Source organism: Artemia sp. Qi Xiang Cuo, chromosome 7 (genome assembly GCF_049724085.1).
Source record: "Artemia sp. Qi Xiang Cuo chromosome 7, ASM4972408v1, whole genome shotgun sequence".
Lineage (NCBI taxonomy): Eukaryota > Metazoa > Arthropoda > Branchiopoda > Anostraca > Artemiidae > Artemia > Artemia sp. Qi Xiang Cuo.
In genome coordinates this window covers 80,174,813-80,194,022 of record NC_142800.1, presented here as the reverse complement: position 1 = coordinate 80,194,022, position 19,210 = coordinate 80,174,813, and the positions used below count along the sequence as shown (strand labels likewise).

At 33.9% G+C, this 19,210-nt stretch overlaps 1 protein-coding gene across 1 annotated transcript in view; it reads right to left on the bottom strand.

Annotated features, from left to right (window-relative positions):
- LOC148950743 (protein CFDP2-like) overlaps positions 1-18,857 on the bottom strand; it is a 44,744-nt gene extending 25,887 nt beyond the window's left edge. Inside the window, exon 1 of the mRNA XM_089091933.1 lies at positions 18,737-18,857. Within this exon, the coding sequence (XP_088948059.1) occupies positions 18,737-18,857 (121 nt within the window). The remainder of the gene's footprint in view (positions 1-18,736) is intronic.
- Positions 18,858-19,210: the final 353 nt, after the last annotated feature.

Below are 19,210 nucleotides of genomic sequence, written 5' to 3'. Positions count from 1 at the left end.
AAAGGTACCAAGGATTATAAGGCAAGCAAATAGCACAGGAAGGAACATAAACCAAGCAAATCCATAAGTACATGCTCTGGAAAGGTACCAAGGAACATAAGGTAAGCAAATAGCACAGGAAGGAGCATAAACACCTAGAATAGCATAGGAAGGAACATAAGCTCCTAGAATAGCATAGGAAGGAACATAAACTCCTAGAATAGCATAGGAAGGAACATAAGCTCCTAGAAGTATAACATAGGTGTGAGGGGGTACTCACTCTCTTTGAAAAGGTGTAGAGGTCCCATAGAAACGTCTTCCTATGGCCTCTATAGAACGTGGTTCCTATGGCCTCTATAGAACGTGGTTCCTATGGCCTCTATAGAAGTATAAGGTACTACTCTACCGACTATAAAAAGGACAACTGGGTCTACTTAGAAGTGTCTTGAAGGAGGATCGCATTCCTACACTGAGCCTAGAAGAAACCCTGGGCCGTAAACCTAGTAGTTATTAGCCCTAATTCAAGGTATCTCAGGTTTTAAGGGTTGATGTAATCAAGAAGCTATGAATGTTTTCCAGCCTTTTCAAGGCTCAGGTGCTCAAAGTGTTTATCTCATAATGCTCTTAAAAGAATAGGAAAAGTATAAACGCATAAAATTATAATTCCTAGGAGGAGCCTTACTTTAGGCTACATCCCCAAGATATGGCTAAAAGCAAGAGGTGTTTTTATACCTAAACCTGGGAAAGATGATTATTCAAATCCCAGATCACAAAGGCTGATTACACTAACATCCTTTTAACTAAAAATGGACGAGCAGTTCATTCATTGGTACCTAATGAGCAATTCTGAGACCAAATTTAAAAAGTCAGTCGTGAAGTTAAATGGAGTAAGAAAGTCAAAAGCTGTTTAAAAGGTTGTCTACAAGGAAAGTAAGTTCTTTGCATATGAGTAATTGAATTATGAATAATTTTTAATCAGTTAAATCGCTACTCTGGACGCACTCAGGCATACACCAATGATTTAGTATCAGTAGTAAGGCCATAGGGAATATGAAGACTACATTGAATTACACATGGATATGTGTGTAGTTCAACCGGTACATTGACTTACCAGGGTCAGTCACCCATTACTATGAACGGTACTTGCCTTAGCATACGGGTTTTTATGAGGTAACACCTATTTTTTTGGTGTCAAACAGAGAGAGAGCGGCGGTTACTGCATATACGGTAACTTGATTAGCAGGTTTTTTTTTTAAACTTGGCTAATAGGTTTTTAAACCTATTACTACAAACGGTAGATACATTCCATTTTTTGGAACTAGGAGCGAGATTGTGTGATGCTATCAGTCTGGTTTCGTTTCATGGGTTCATTAATAGAACGACTAATGTTTTTGAAAAGGGTAATTACTTCTTTAGTTTACGACTACAAAAATATTTCACTACAGATAAGGCTATTGTTTTTCTGAACTTTCTGAGGGGGGATGGCGATGGTAACTAGTTAGTTTAAGAAATTAGTTTACGAGTAGAGAAATGTTTCACTACAGATAAGGCTACTGTGTTTTTCTGAAATTTCTGAGGGGGGATGGCGATGGTAACTATTTAGTTTAAGAAATTAGTTTACGAGTAGAAAAATGCTTCACTACAGATAAGGCTATTGTGTTTTTCTGAACATGTGTGTTTTTTTCCGAACTTTCTGAGGGAGGAGGGGGTAACTATTTAGTTTAAAATTTATCTTATGTGTAGAAAATGCTTCACTACAGATAAGGCTATTGTGTTTTTCTGAACTTTCTGAGAGAGGTGGGGGGTAACTTTTTAGTTTAAAAATTAGTTTACGAGTAGAAAAATGCTTCACTACAGATAAGGATCTAGTGTTTTTCTGAACTTTCTGAGGGGGGAGGGGGTAACTATTTAGTTTAAGAAATTAGTTTACGAGTAGAAAAATGCTTCACTACAGATAAGGCTATTGTGTTTTTTTTTAAGTTTCTGAGGGAGGTGGGGGTAACTATTTAGTTTAATAAATTAGTTTACGAGTAGAAAAATGCTTCACTACAGATAAGGCTATTGTGTTTTTCTGAACTTTCTGAGGGAGGAGGGGGTAACTATTTATTTTAACAAATTAGTTTACGAGTAGAAAAATGATTCACTACAGATAAGGCTATTGTGTTTTTCTGAACTTTCTGAGGGGGGCGGGCGATGGTAACTATTTAGTTTAAGAAATTAGTTTACGAGTAGAAAAATGCTTCACTGCAGATAAGGCTATTGTGTTTTTCTGAACATGTGTGTTTTTTTTCTGAACTTTCTGAGGGAGGAGGGGGTAACTATTTAGTTTAAAAATTAGTTTACGAGTAGAAAAATGCTTTACTACAGATAAGGCTATTGTGTTTTTCTGAAATTTCTGAGGGAGGAGGGGGTAACTATTTAGTTTAAAAATTAGTTTACGATTATAAACATGCTTCACTTCAGATAAGGATATTGTGTTTTTTTTTCTGAACTTTCTGAGGGAGGAGAGGGTAACTATTTAGTTTAAGAAATTAGTTTACGAGTAGAAAAATGCTTCACTACAGATAAGGCTATTGTGTTTTTTTTCTGATTTTTCTGAGGGAGGAGGGCGGGGGTAACTATTTAGTTTAAGAAATTAGTTTACGAGTAGAAAAATGCTTCACGTGTTTTTACGTGAAAACAACTTCAACCGTGCCCAGCCCCCCGCGATCAGAAATTAAATTATAAAAAAGTTTCTTCAACTGAAAGTAAGGGGAAACATCAAAACTTAAAAACGGACAGAAAATAGATTTTTACGTGAAAACAACTTCAACAGTGCCCAGCCCCCCGCGATCAGAAATTAACTTATAAAAAAGTGTCTTCAACTGAAAGTAAGGAGCAACATCAAAACTTAAATACGGACAGAAAATAGAGGCTGTTTCCAAAAGATTTAGGATTCATGAACTTTAGTGTTGCCAGTCAAAAGCAATGAGTTTGAGAAAATTGCCTGATTATCGAAAAAATGGAGAAACAACCTCCAAAAGTCGACTGGACTGGGATTGTCTTGAGGGGGGGAGGGGGAATTTTCCATGGAAGAGGGGGAGGGTATTTTTACGTGAAAACAACTTCAACCGTGCCCAGCTCCCCGCGATCAGAAATTAAATTATAAAAAAAAAGTTTCTTCAAGTGAAAGTAAGGAGCAACATCAAAACTTAAAAACGGACAGAAAATTGATTTTTGCGTGAAAACAACTTCAACCGTGCCCAACCCCCCGTAATCAGAAATTAAACTATAAAAAAGTTTCTTCACCTCTTGAATACACAATACCGAAATTTCATTCAACTTTCATGTAAGAAAATTATGGAAAATACAATTCTCTAGTTCAAATGTGGAACTTAAGTCCAGTTTTGGATACTCATAATGATGAGGACTGATGATTTTAATTAAATATTTTTTTTTTATAAAAAAATAATTTTTTTTTTAAAATTAGAAATTATTCAACTTTATTTATTTTTTTTTTTTTGTATGTATCTTAAAATGACAAAATATGCTTACGGTTCTAACAATTGTACTCTATGATTTCTCAGAAACAGGATGCGGCTTTCCCACTGGTACTCTATGGCCGGTTATCGACACTACTTAGTTTATTGCATTCATTAAACTATTATTTCTTATGCAGTTAAACGAAAAACACATAAGTCTTATCTTAAAAAAAAAAGTAAAGAAGGTACATTTTAATAAAGTTTTTTCACATGACAATGTTATTTTAGCATTGAATGCCAACACGGAGAAGTATTTAAACTTTGAAACAAGTACAAGTGGTAGCACTCTTGGAAATGTATGCATGCATTGTCATGACAGTAAGGAATTAAATTTCTTTGGAATACCGAAAAGATTCCATTGTACAAATGGTGGATATGCGAGATTGAGATCTCCGGAGATGATTGTACTCAAAGAGAATGCCAACATAAAGATAATCGTTGATGATAGAGGACAACTCCTTGCTGCTGTTGCAGGTAGCACATTACCTACTGGTACATCTACTCGCCATCTTTTAGGTATTAACATTCAACGGAAGGTCAATAAATGAAAGGCCTCTTCTTCCACAGATATCGTAAGCTATATCTTAGCTACTTGCCGAAACTTTTACCTGTGTAAAAATAATGTAATAATAGACAGTGAAATTGCCAGAAAAATAAAAAGGGCATTGTCAGAAAATATCACTATGGAATATCAAGATGAATTGATGAAAAACAAAGTGCCAGCAAACGTTACTACCATTAATCAAACAGTCGATGAATCAAATAATAGCAAAGATGAAACGTATATTGAACCTGTCGGTGCCACACCAGTAAATATTGTGTATGACTCAAAATGGAATAATGATTATTCTACCGATTACGAGTTAAGAGAAGACAATAGCTACAATATCAAGAGAGAACATGGTGAACTATTTTATGGAACAGATTCAAAATGTCCAAAGTTGATCATTGATATTAATAATGTATCATAATAAATTTTTTTATTAATATTCTACATGGTGTTATTCATTAAAAGTATATTATGCATTACATTGTTACGTGTTCATTATTTTTAGAGTAAGCTAGCATATCAAACGTTTAGAATGTCTATTAAAACATTGGAGATGTAAGAAAAGGAATTCGCATACATCTATTGTCAGACACATGGGATAACATTGTTCTATAAACGGTTCATAATAAAAAAATAGTTTGGGACAAGAAAAAAACCCTAAAATAATGTTGTGAAATCATTTTCAACACTCAGATCAGGGGGGTGTTGGGATTTAATCAAAGAGAAACAACGAATTTACTTTTTTTTTTAATGTCACTCAAAGACGTTTCATTCTTTTCAATGACTTGAAATTGCATACAAACGAGCCAATCAGATGTTACAATCCTTTTGTTTGCTCAGAATTCAACAAAGCAACGACGGTTAGGCTACTTTATTTTGCATGTTATTTCTAAAGCCAATTAAGATGAAGAAATGTATTCAAAGTCAAGAATATAAGAAAAAAAAGTTCTGGATATTTTTTATCAGTTTGTAGTTTACGCAATAATATCAATATCTGTAACGATTCTATTTGAACTTTCTCCAAGTTGATCAAATTTGTCTCTAAACGGTTCATGATAAAAAATTGTTTGGGACAAGAAAAAAAACAACCTAAAATAATGTTGTGAAATCATTTTCAACACTCAGAGCAGGGGGGTATTTCATTAAAGAAATTATGAAAAAATTGTAACTAAGTAGCAAATTCTTTCTTGAATTCACCTGTTAGATAAACAAAAAAACATTTCGTTCAAGAAATTATGACAAAATTCTAAGTAAGTAACAGACTCTTTATTGTTTTCACGAGTTAGATATACGATGTAGAAATTTAATTCAAGAAATTATGAAAAAATTCTCAGTAAGTAACAATTTCTTTCTTGAAGTCAACTCTTGGATACACAATACGGAAATTTCATTCAAGAAATTATGAAAATATTTGTAAGTAAGTAACAAACTCTTTATTGATTTCACCTCTTGGATATACAGTACAGATACTTCATTCAAGAAATTATGAAAAAAACGCAAGTAGGTAACTTTTTTTCTCTTTATCACAAACAATTTTCACTTAGCTACAAGATGTAGAAATTTAATTCAAGAAATTATGAAAAAAAAGCATGTAAGTAACTTTTTTTTCTCTTTATCACAAACAATTTTCACTTAGCTACACGATGTAGAAATTTAATTCAAGAAATTATGAAAAAATTCTCAGTAGGTAACAATTTCTTTCTCGAAGTCAACTCTTGGATACACAATACAGAAATTTCATTCAAGAAATTATGAAAATATTTGTAAGTAAGTAACAAGCTCTTTATTGATTTCACCTCCTGAATATACAGTACAGATACTTCATTCAAGAAACGTGATTAAACACGTTTTGAAACTACATGCTATTTGCATGCCTTTCCTTGGTACCTTTCCAAACGGGCGGGGATTCCCCACTGATTCCTACACATTGCAAAAAAGTGAGCAGTACGAAAACTCCACATTTTCAAGCAGACTGGTTTTTTAGAAAACACACCCACGGACATGACACACACACATAGAGACGAGACACGCACAGACACGACACACAAACAGAGTCAAGTCACCTCTTGGATACACAATACAGAAATTTCATTAAAGAAATTATGAAAAAATTGTAAGTAAGTAGCAAATTCTTTCTTGAACTCACCTGCTGGATAAACAAAGACATTTCGTTCAAGAAATTATGACAAAATTTTAAGTAAGTAACAAACTCATTATTGTTTACACGACTTAGATACACGATGTAGAAATTTAATTCAAGAAATTATAAAAAAAATTCTCAGTAAGTAACAATTTCTTTCTTGAAGTCAACTCTTGGATACATAATACGGAAGTTTCATTCAAGAAATTATGAAAATATTTGTAAGTAAGTCACAAACTCTTTATTGATTTCACCTCTTGGATATACAATACAGATACTTCATTCAAGAAATTATGAAAAAATCGCAAGTAAGTAACAAACTCTTTATTGTTTTCACCTCTTGGATATACAATACGGAAATTTCATTCAATAAATTATGAAAAAATTGTAAGCAAGTAACAAACTCTTTCCTGAAGTCACCTCTTGGATACGCAATACACAATGTGGAAATATCATTTAAGAAATTATGAAAAATTCTAACCAAGTAACAAACTCTTTCCTGAAGTCACCTCTTGGATACACAATGCAGAAACTTCATTTAAGAAACTATGAAAAAATTGTAAGTAAGTACCAAATTCTTTCTTGAAGTCACCTCTTGGATACACAATACAGAAATTTCATTAAAGAAATTATGAAAAAATTGTAACTAAGTAGCATATTCTTTCTTGAATTCACCTGTTGGATAAACAAAAAGACATTTCGTTCAAGAAATTATGACAAAATTCTAAGTAAGTAACAAACTCTTTATTGTTTTCACGAGTTAGATATACGATGTAGAAATTTAATTCAAGAAATTATGAAAAAAATTCTCAGTAAGTAACAATATCTTTCTTGAAGTCAACTCTTGGATACAAAATACGGAAATTACTTTAAAGAAATTATTAAAATATTTGTAATTAAGTAACAAACTCTTTATTGATTTCACCTCTTTGATACAGATACTTCATTCAAGAATTTATGAAAAAAAAAACGCAAGTAAGTAACTTTTTTTTTCTCTTTATCACAAACAATTTAAAAGTGAGCAGTACGAAAACCCCACGTTTTCAACCAGACTGGTTTTTTAGACAACACACCCACGGATATGACACACATATAGAGACGAGACACGCACTGACACGACACACAAACAGAGTCACGTTTTGAAACTACATGCTATTTGCATGCCTTTCCTTGGCACCTTTCCAAACGAGCGGGGATTCCCCACTGGTTCCTACACATTGCAAAAAGTGAGCAGTACGAAAACTCCACGTTTTCAACCAGACTGTTTTTTTAGACAACACACCCACAGAGATGACACACACACATAGAGACGAGACACGCACAGACACGAAACACAAACAGATTCATTGTGAGAGAGATATCAAAAAAGTTGGGTTTATCTTGGTTCACTTAGAGTGGCGCGCCACTCTAAGTGAACCTAGATCAACCCAACTTTTTGGCTATCTCTCTCACTATGACTCTGTTGTGTGTCGTGTCTGTGCGGGTCTCGTCTCGATGTGTGTGTGTCATCTCTGTGGGTGTGTTGTCTAAAAAACCAGTCTGGTTGAAAACGTGGAGTTTTCGTACTGCTCACTTTTTTGCAATGTGTAGGAACCAATGGGGAATCCCCACTCGTTTGGAAAGGTGCTAAGGAAAGGCATGCAAATAGCATGTAGTTTCAAAACGTGACTCTGTTTGTGTGTCGTGTCAGTGCGTGTCTCGTCTTTTTATGTGTGTCATATCCATGGGTGTGTTGTCTAAAAAAACTAGTCTGGTTGAAAACATGGAGCTTTTGTACTGCTCACTTTTATATTATTTGTGATAAAGAGAAAAAAAAAGTTACTTACTTGCGTTTTTTTCATAAATTCTTGATTGAAGTATCTGTACTGTATATCAAAGAGGTGAAATCAGTAAAAAGTTTGTTACTTACTTACAAATATTTTCATAATTTCTTGAATGAAATTTCCATATTGTGTATCCAAGAGTTGACTTCAAGAAAGAAATTGTTACTTACTGAGAATTTTTTCACAATTTCTTGAATTAAATTTCTACATCGTATATCTAACTCGTGAAAACAATAAAGAGTTTGTTACTTACTTAGAATTTTGTCATAATTTCTTGAACGAAATGTCTTTTTGTTTATCCAACAGGTGAATTCAAGAAAGAATTTGCTACTTAGTTACAATTTTTTCATAATTTCTTTAATGAAATTTCTGTATTGTGTATCCAAGAGGTGACTTCAAGAAAGAATTTGTTACTTACTTAAAATTTTTTCATAGTTTCTTAAATGAATTTTCTGCATTGTGTATCCAAGAGTTGACTTCAGGAAAGAGTTTGTTACTTGGTTACAATTTTTTCATAATTTCTTAAATGATATTTCCACATTGTGTATTGCGTATCCAAGAGGTGACTTCAGGAAAGAGTTTGTTACTTGCTTACAATTTTTTCATAATTTATTGAATGAAATTTCCGTATTGTATATCCAAGAGGGGAAAACAATAAAGAGTTTGTTACTTACTTGCGATTTTTTCATAATTTCTTGAATGAAGTATCTGTACTGTATATCCAAGAGGTGAAATCAATAAAGAGTTTGTTACTTACTTACAAATATTTTCATAATTTCTTGAATGAAATATCCGTATTGTGTATCCAAGAGTTGACTTCAAGAAAGAAATTGTTACTTACTGAGAATTTTTTCATAATTTCTTGAATTAAATTTCTACATCGTGTATCTAAGTCGTGAAAACAATAAAGAGTTTGTTACTTACTTAGAATTTTGTCATAATTTCTTGAACGAAATGTCTTTGTTTATCCAGCAGGTGAGTTCAAGAAAGAATTTGCTACTTACTTACAATTTTTTCATAATTTCTTTAATGAAATTTCTGTATTGTGTATCCAAGAGGTGACTTGACTCTGTTTGTGTGTCGTGTCTGTGCGTGTCTCGTCTCTATGTGTGTGTGTCATGTCCGTGGGTGTGTTTTCTAAAAAACCAGTCTGCTTGAAAACGTGGAGTTTTCGTACTGCTCACTTTTTTGCAATGTGTAGGAATCAGTGGGGAATCCCCGCTCGTTTGGAAAGGTACCAAGGAAAGGCATGCAAATAGCATGTAGTTTCAAAACGTGTTTAATCCCGTTTCTTGAATGAAGTATCTGTACTGTATATTCAAGAGGTGAAATCAATAAAGAGCTTGTTACTTACTTACAAATATTTTCATAATTTCTTGAATGAAATTTCCGTATTGTGTATCCACGAGTTGACTTCAAGAAAGAAATTGTTACCTACTGAGAATTTTTTCATAATTTCTTGAATGAAATTTCTACATCGTGTAGCTAAGTGAAAATTGTTTGTGATAAAGAGAAAAAAAAGTTACTTACATGCGTTTTTTTCATAATTTCTTGAATTAAATTTCTACATCTTGTAGCTAAGTGAAAATTGTTTGTGATAAAGAGAAAAAAAAGTTACTTACTTGCGTTTTTTTCACAATTTCTTGAATGAAGTATCCGTACTGTATATCCAAGAGGTGAAATCAATAAAAAGTTTGTTACTTACTTACAAATATTTTCATAATTTCTTGAATGAAATTTCCGTATTGTGTATACAAGAGTTGACTTCAAGAAAGAAATTGTTACTTACTGAGAATCTTCTCATAATTTCTTGAATTAAATTTCTACATCGTTTATCTAACTCGTGAAAACAATAAAGAGTCTGTTACTTACTTAGAATTATGTCATAATTTCTTGAACGAAATGTCTTTTTGTTTATCCAACAGGTGAATTCAAGAAAGAATTTACTACTTAGTTACAATTTTTTCATAATTTCTTTAATGAAATATCCCCCTGCTCTGAGTGTTGAAAATGATTTCACAACATTATTTTAGGTTTTTTTTTCTTGTCCCGAACATTTTTTTTATCATGAACCGTTTAGAGACAAATTTGATCAACTTGGAGAAAGTTCAAATAGAATCGTTACTGATATTGATATTATTGCGTAAACTACAAACTGATAAAAAATATCCAGAACTTTTTTTTCTTATAGCCTTGACTTTGAATACATTTCTTCATCTTAATTGGCTTTAGAAATAACATGCAAAAATAAGTAGCCTAACCGTCGTTGCTTTGTTGAATTCTGAGCAAACAAAAGGATTGTAACATCTGATTGGCTCGTTTTTATGCAATTTCAAGTCAGTGAAAAGAATGAAACGTCTTTGAGTGGCATTTAAAAAAAAAAGTAAATTCGTTGTTTCTCTATGATTCAATCCCAACACCCCCCTGCTCTGAGTGTTGAAAATGATTTCACGACATTATTTTAGGTCTTTTTTTTATTGTCCCAAACTATTTTTTTATTATGAACCGTTTATAGAACAATGTTATCCCATGTGTCCGACAATAGATGTATGCGAATTCCTTTTCTTACCTCTCCAACGTTTTAATAGACATTCTAAACGTTTGATATGCTAGCTTACTCTAAAAATAATGAACACGTAACAATGTAATGCATAATATACTTTTAATGAAATAACACCATGTAGAATATTAATACAAAAATATATTATGATACATTATTAATATCAATGATCAACTTTGGACATTTTGAATCTGTTCCATAAAATAGTTCACCATGTTCACTCTTGATATTGTACCTATTGTCTTCTCTTAACTCGTAATCGGTAGAATAATCATTATTCCATTTTGAGTCATACACAATATTTACTGGTGTGTCACCGACAGGTTCAATATACGTTTCATCTTTGCTATTATTTGATTCATCGACTGTTTGATTAATGGTAGTAACGTTTGCTGGCACTTTGTTTTTCATCAATTCATTTTGATATTCCATAGTGATATTTTCTGACAATGCCCTTTTTATTTTTCTGGCAATTTCACTGTCTATTATTACATTATTTTTACACAGGTAACAGTTTCGGCACGTAGCCCAGATATGGTTTATGATATTCGTAGAAGAGTAGGCCTTTCTTTTTTTGACCTTTCTTTCTTTTCTTTTTTTGCTGAATGCTAATACCTAAAAGATGACGATTAGATGTATCAGTAGGTAATGTGTTACCTGCATCAGTAGCAAGGAGTTGTCCTCTATCATCAACGATTATCTTTATGTTGGCATTCTCTTTGAGTGCAATCATCTCCGGAAATCTCAATCTTGCATATCCACCATTTGTACAATGGAATCTTTTCGGTATTCCAAAGAAATTTAATTCCTTACTGTCATGACAATGCATGCATACATTTCCAATAGTGCTACCACTTGTACTTGTTTCATAGTTTAAATACTTCTCCTTGTTGGAAGTCAATGCTACAATAACATTGTCATGTGAACACACTTTATTAAAATGTTCCATCTTCACTTTTTTTTTTAAGATATGACTTATGTGTTTACCGTTCCACTGCGTAAAAAATACTAATTTAATGCATGCAATAAACTAGGTAGTGTCGATAACCGCCCATAGAGTACCAGTGGGAAAGCCGCATCCTGTTTCTGAGAAATCATAGAGTACAATTGTTAGAACCGTAAGCATATTTTGTCACTTTAAGATACATACAAAAAAAATAAAAAAATAAAAAAATAAAGTTGAATAATTTCGAAGTTTAAAAAAAAAGTATGTTTTTATAAAAAAAAATATTGAATTAATATCATCAGTCCTCATCATTATGAGTATCCAAAACTGGACTTAAGTTCCACATTTGAAGTAGAGAATTGTATTTTCCATAATTTTCTTACATGAAAGTTGAATGAAATTTCGGTATTGTGCATTCAAGAGGTGAAGAAACTTTTTTATAATTTAATTTCTGATCGCGGGGGGTTGGGCATGGTTGATGTTGTTTTCACGTAAAAATCTATTTTCTGTCCGTTTTTAAGTTCTGATGTTGCTCCTTACTTTCACTTGAAGAAACTTTTTTTTTATAATTGAATTTCTGATCGCAGGGAGCTGGGCGCGGTTGAAGTTGTTTTCACGTAAAAATACCCTCCCCCCTCTTCCATGGAAAATTTCCCCTCCCCCCTCAATACAATCCCATCCCTGTGGACTATTGGAGGTTGTTTCTCCATTTTTTTCGATAATCAGGCAATTTTCTCAAACTCATAGCTTTTGACTGACAACACTAAAGTTAATTAATCCTAAATATTTTGGAAACAGCCTCTATTTTCTGTCTGTTTTTAAGTTTTGATGTTGCTCCTTACTTTCAGTTGAAGAAACTTTTTTTTATAATTTATTTTCTGATCGCGGGGGTTGGGCACTGTTGAAGTTGTTTTCACGTAAAAATCTATTTTCTGTCCGTTTTTAAGTTTTGATGTTGCTCCTTACTTTCAGTTGAAGAAACTTTTTTATAATTTAATTTCTGATCGCGGGGGGCTGGGCGCGGTTGAAGTTGTTTTCGCGTAAAAATACGTGAAGCATTTTTCTACTCGTAAACTAATTTCTCAAACTAAATAGTTACCCCCACCCGCCTCCCTCATAAATTTCAGAAAAAAAAACAACACAATAGTCTTATCTGTAGTAAAGCATTTTTATACTAGTAAACTAATATCTTAAACTAAATATTTACCCTGTCCTCCCTCAGAAAGCTCAGAAAAAAAAACAACAGTTCAGTATCTTTAGTGACGCATTTTTATACTCGTAAAATGATTTTTAAACTAAAAAGCTACCCCCTCCTCCCACAGAAAATTAACACAAACACAATAGTCTTAAATGTAGTGAAGCATTTTTCTACTCGTAAACTAATTTTTAAAATAGATAGTTACCCCCTCCTCCTACAGAAAGTTCAGAAAAAAAAAACAAACCTGTTCAGAAACAAACACTAGCCTTATCTGTAGTGAAGCATTTTTCTACTCGTAAACTAATTTCTTAAACTAAATAGTTACCATCGCCCTCCCCCCTCAGACAGTTCAGAAAAACACAATAGCCTTATCTGTAGTGAAGCATTCTTCTACTCGTAAACTAATTTTTAAACTAAAAAGTTACCCCCCCACCTCTCTCAGAAAGTTCAGAAAAACACAATAGCCTTATCTGTAGTGAAGCATTTTTCTACTCGTAATCTAATTTTTAAACTAAATAGTTACCCCCACCCACCTCCCTCAGAAAGTTCAGAAAAAAAAACACAATAGCCTTATCTGTAGTGAAGCATTTTTCTACTCGTAAACTAATTTTTAAACTAAATATTTACCCCCTCCTCCCTCAGAAAGTTCAGAAAAAAAACACACTTGTTAATAAAAAAAAAAAAGCCTTATCTGTAGTGAAGCATTTTTCTACTCGTAAAATAATTTCTTAAACTAAATAGTTACCCCCACCTCCCTCAGAAAGTTCAGAAAAAAAACACAATAGCCTTATCTGCAGTGAAGCATTTTTCTACTCGTAAACTAATTTCTTAAACTAAATATTTACCCCCTCCCCCCTCAGAAAGTTCAGAAAAACACAACAGCCTTATCTGTAGTGAAGCATTTTTCTACTCGTAAACTAATTTTTAAACTAAAAAGTTACCCCACACCTCTCTCAGAAAGTTCAGAAAACACAATAGCCTTATCTGTAGTGAAGCATTTTTCTACTCGTAAACTAATTTTTAAACTAAATAGTTACCCCCTCCTCCCTCAGAAAGTTCGGAAAAAAAACACACATGTTCAGAAAAACACAATAGCCTTATCTATAGTGAATCATTTTTCTACTCGTAAACTAATTTCTTAAACTAAATAGTTACCATCGCCATCCCCCCTCAGAAAGTTCAGAAAAAGACAATAGCCTTATCTGTAGTGAAAAATTTTTCTACTCTTAAACTAATTTCTTACACAAAATAGTTACCTTCGCCATCCCCCCTCAGAAAATTAAGAAAAACACAATATGCTTATGTTTAGCGAAATATTTTTGTACTCGTAAACTAAAGAAGTAATTACCCTTTTCAAAAACATTAGTCGTTCTATTAATGAACCCATGAAACGAAACCAGTCTGATAGCATCACACAATCTCGCTCCTAGTTCCAAAAAATAGAATGCATATACCGTTCGTAGTAATAGGTTTAAAAACCTATTAGCCAAGTTAAAAAAAAAAACTGCTAATCAAGTTACCGTATATGCAGTAACCGCCGCTCTCTCTCTCTCTGTTTGACCCCAAAATTGCGTGTTACCTCATAAAAACCCGTCTGCTAAGGCAAATACCGTTCGTAGTAATAGCTGACTGACCCTGGTAAGTCAATGTACCGGTTAAACTACACACATATCCATGTGTAATTCAATGTATTCTTCATATTCCCTATGGCCTTACTACTAGTATCTCACACGAGGTAGATATCTGAGACCCTGCTTAAATTACGACAGCCATTGCTCAACACTATGCAGATCACAGTTTATATAATTAGGCAGTAAGTTGACAGCAGATGATTTCTGGCTCTTCATTCTTGGTGCGAACAAAAAGCTCCTCCCACTTATTTCTGCACTTATGAGTTAGTGTGTATGCGTCAATTAATGAGAAATGGTTACAAAGTGCATTATTCGTTATTGCGAAAGCAGAAAAAAACTTGGTGAGCCGGCCAAGTGGTTTGCAACTGTCCAATCTCACAGTTATGAATTAATTTATATAAATTTTTTTACTTAATATTTTTTTTATAATAAGTGTAATATTCTTTTCTTAATTTTCTTGATTTTTTAAACCAGGGGGCGGGGGGGGGATGAAATTTGTGAAAATAAGGAATTTTTATTTTCTTCTAATGGTGGAATTGGTGTGATGGTTTCAGGGGCGGATCCAGGATTTTTTAGGGATGGGGGGCAAAATAGGTTGATCCGATAAACTTACGTTAGGAGCAAGTTTAATCAATTCAAACTTATGTTAATTGGGTAATTTACACTACTTTAGGGGGGCACCCCTTGCCCCCCCCCTTCTGGATCCCCCACTGGCTGGGTTATCATTTTTTTTTTCACGGCGGGTTTTTTATTTTCTAAGAAATTTATTTTCTATATAATAATAGTTTATTTTTCAATAAAAGTTTTCGTATTAAATGGGCAGAACTTTCCTGAACTTTAAACAATAAACACCTCTGTTTGGTAATCTTTGCACTTTGTGAATTTAGATAGCGATAGCGATTTATATGCAGTGTTACAGCCATATCCATCATTCGCCTCTCTTTTTTTATTCTTTAATAATAATTTCTGGTCGTTTTTGAGTTATTGTAGGCTTCTATTTCTCTTAATCTTAAGTTTAATATAGTCTTTACATATCTTTAAGAAAACTTTCTTTTTCGTAAAGTTTTCGTAGAATATATATATATATATATATATATATATATATATATATATATATATATATATATATATATATATATATATATATCGGCGCGTAGAAACAGCTCCTCTCATTTGATCTGCCATATCAGCGGTCCAATTACCCTGGAACACGTATTTTAGCAGAAACTTTCTCAAAATGCCTTTGAAACCAACTTGAGACTTCGAAACCTATTTTTAATTCCTAAAAACATCTAATAATAACATTGCACTACTAATTACCGATTTTCATGTATGTATTGGAATAAATTAATTTTAAATTAGTTACTTCAAAATTAGTGTTCCAACGTTGAAGCCAAGTTTGCGTTCAAGAGAGATCTGACTTGTCTACCCGTGAAAAGATCTAATGTCGCTTATGTTTATACCGGTTTATACATTCTCTGGAGCAATCGCACCTTGGTCCGGGTTTTTATAATGGGTGAGATAGAGAAAGATCATACTGCTATTATATATACTGTGATGCAGATATAGGCACAAAAGCATAAACTGCGTTCCTGAAAAGTATGAAGCGATAGAGCATAAAATTTTCTAGAGGAGGAAGCAATAATAAGTGCCTTCAGGTTGAAGATTGTATATCTAAGGACACAGAGACAGCAAATACGGAATGGGAAACTAAAGTCACACTGATACCTACGTCTCACTACTGCTTAAGTGCTGGGAGCTGTAGATGCTCAAAAATAATAGTGTTCATTTGATAAAACCTGTAGGGAAATTACAGATTGTACTAAAAGCTAGCAATGGAAAGAAGCTGAATATTGTACTGCTTTACTAAAACAGAGCAATAGTCTGTCATAAAGGTAAATCGCAAGACCAAGGGAAATGGGGGACTGGAGTAAGGATTTATCATAATACCCTGATTCATCACTTAAGTCATTTTACAACGGTCTTCAATGCTGATATGAATAGACTAGAACAAGCATCTTTAAGAATGGAAGAATGAAAAGTACAGGTAGGGACACATGCATCTTGTCTGATAACAGATTATGTCTTAAGGCTCTTGAGAATATTAAGAGCAGGCAAAAAGCAATTTGAGGTGCTAAGAATCAAATGGCAATCAAATTGCACATGTGTTGGCCCCTGGACATTCAGGGATCACAGGTAATGAATCGGCAGATAAACCGGCTAAGACCGAGGCATCAATGACTTTTTATTGACCGGAAACTTTCATTCCCATCCCTCGAAGTTGTTAGAAAGCGGCTATAAGGAAATAGACCCTTGAGAGGGAAGAAAAAAATACACATATAAAGGTGGTATGTGAAATAACAGAGGATCAAAATTTTGACCCCATGCCGAGTAAACATCCTTATCGACTTAAAGGTCTGAAATTCGAATGGTCATTGGAACCATTATGGGAATTGGGAACTTTCAGAATCAATTCACAAGAACTATAAGAGCTGATTCCACAGTTTACGAAAAACATCAGATGGCCGTGGAAAGAGGAAAACATCTAGAAAGAGAAGGTCTGGTTGGTGTTGGGTCCTGACTCAAGATATTTCATAATATTAACGTTAAGCTAGAGGTAACTTTCAACAGTTGGTAAGGTTCAAATAAAGAGTTTAAGCAATGGGCGCTCGTGGACTGAATTTCAACTATATATGGCGAGTCCATCGCTATAATAATCAAGCATTTCGTGGTAACGAACTATAAGTGAGGGGTAACAGTTTAATTTTCAGTATACCATTTGTCAGTGAACGTAAATGCAGTCCATAGAAATAAGCAATTACTACAATAGACCGATTATCCAATTTAACTTATGACTATAGAGTATGGAATATTTGCACATTATCTATTACGGTGCTAGCCGATAGATTTGCTTGGCGTGAAGAGGGGCTCTGGAGCCCCAAAAAAGCGTTTTGGGCCTTTGTCTTCAAACTTTCAACAAGAGGTGCTTCAGATGAAGTGAATGAATCTTTAGATGATTATGAATTCAGCAATCGACTTCGTTTCATTAAAAAGAATGTAAGCATGAATGAGCTCTTTTTTTTCCATTTCCACCCGTGGTGTCTAGAGACCCCAATAAGCCCCAGGGTGATCTTAATTGTATTGATCAAGGTCTTTACTTGCCCTCCCGGCTTCTTCTTCCTCATGGGTTTACCGATTAGCACTTGTTTGGTGAGGGTGCTATCTGGCATCCTACAAATATAGCCAAACCATGTTAGGTGGTGTTTTTTTTTATTACTGCACTGATGTCATGTTTTTGGATTGATCCAAGACTTCAAATCGGGTATTGTCTAACGTGACATTTTAACCCGTTTATCAGCACGTCTTCAGAGTTCATAAGGATTTTGGTTTTGTCATTGTTAAGCTGCAGCCCGACCAACTCTGCCGTGACAGCCACATTATGCAGAAGAGCTTGTGCAAGCTCCACATTTTTCACGATCAGGCCAATATTGCTTGCATAGCAAAGGTCACTAAAGGGTAAAACTGGAATGACTTGAAAACTCTAGCAGAATGCAAGGCACGGTTCATTATTATTATTTTATTATTTATTGAAAACCCGTCTTCATACAAAAAGAAAATGACGGAGCACTACAAAGAGAAAAAGACGAAAGTAAAATATTACTATACAACAATGACGACATAACTAATGCTGAAGAAGTCAGCTCCAAGTATGTTTTGAAGTCTTTTGATTGTGTTTTTTTTTTATAAGTTTAGCAACGACTCTAGTAGGATTTGCTATGCACAGACTGTTGATGGGCTTTGAATTGCGTGTCCAAATTGAATATCTCAGCAGATATTTTACAAAACAGAAGAAAATGGAACGGATTTTCAATTTATCATTATTAGTAAGAATCTTCCAGATGGGTGCAATGTAGAGGATAGCAACAGTACTGTACAGCGTTGCAAGATAACGGTGACTGAAACGAAGCTTAGCAGAGACTATGGAAGCATATGAAGCCTATATTCGGCGTTTGATACCTTCTGTTAGGAGATGACGAGTGTGGGAAATGGTTTTTCTAACGGGAATATCAAGATAAACGATTTGATCAGAAGGGCAGATCTTTTAATTCCCAAGTTTAATTTCATGAGTAAATTGGCCTTTCCAATTAAAAAACGTTGGCCTTTCCACTTTTCAGCGTTAAATTCAAGCCCAGATTTTAAGTATTCTGCTTGCAGTTTTTGGAAAATTTAAGAAATTTTGTCCAAAGTTCGGCCGATGTTAAAAATTTCATCAGCATACGTGACTAAGGAGATATTGAGGCCAGAAACGCAAAAAATCTCACACTGGTCCTGAGCTTCTAGTACATAGCTACTGAAATAACAAGGTGAGGAAATTGGACCTTGCCTACCTCCTCTCTTAACTGGTAAAGTTCTATCCAGTGGCCTTGCCATTTCGTCTTGCTCAGGATTTATTTTAAGACGGACTCGTAGCTTAGCATACATATCCCTTTGAGATCTGATGATAGCCATATTTACTCTCTTTTACCAGCCCTTAAAAGTATAAGGAGGTCAATCAGGGGGTCAAAGGCGTGGCGAACATCATGACTAGCCAAGGCGAGTGAGCTATCTGAACAAAAAGTATTGAGCAGAGCATTAGCAACAACTGCAACGGCGTCTGCACATCCAATACCATGTTGAAAGCCAAATTAATGTGGAGGCGTGCAACATTTTTCTTCAAGCTCTCTTATGAACAGTAGTTTATAAGGCTTACATAAAACGGTTGATACAGTAACGTGTCTGAAAGATGTGCATCGAATGGAGGGCTTTCGTTTTTTTTGGAATAGGAGAAGGATCTCCTCGCAGTATGTTGACAGAACCAAGCC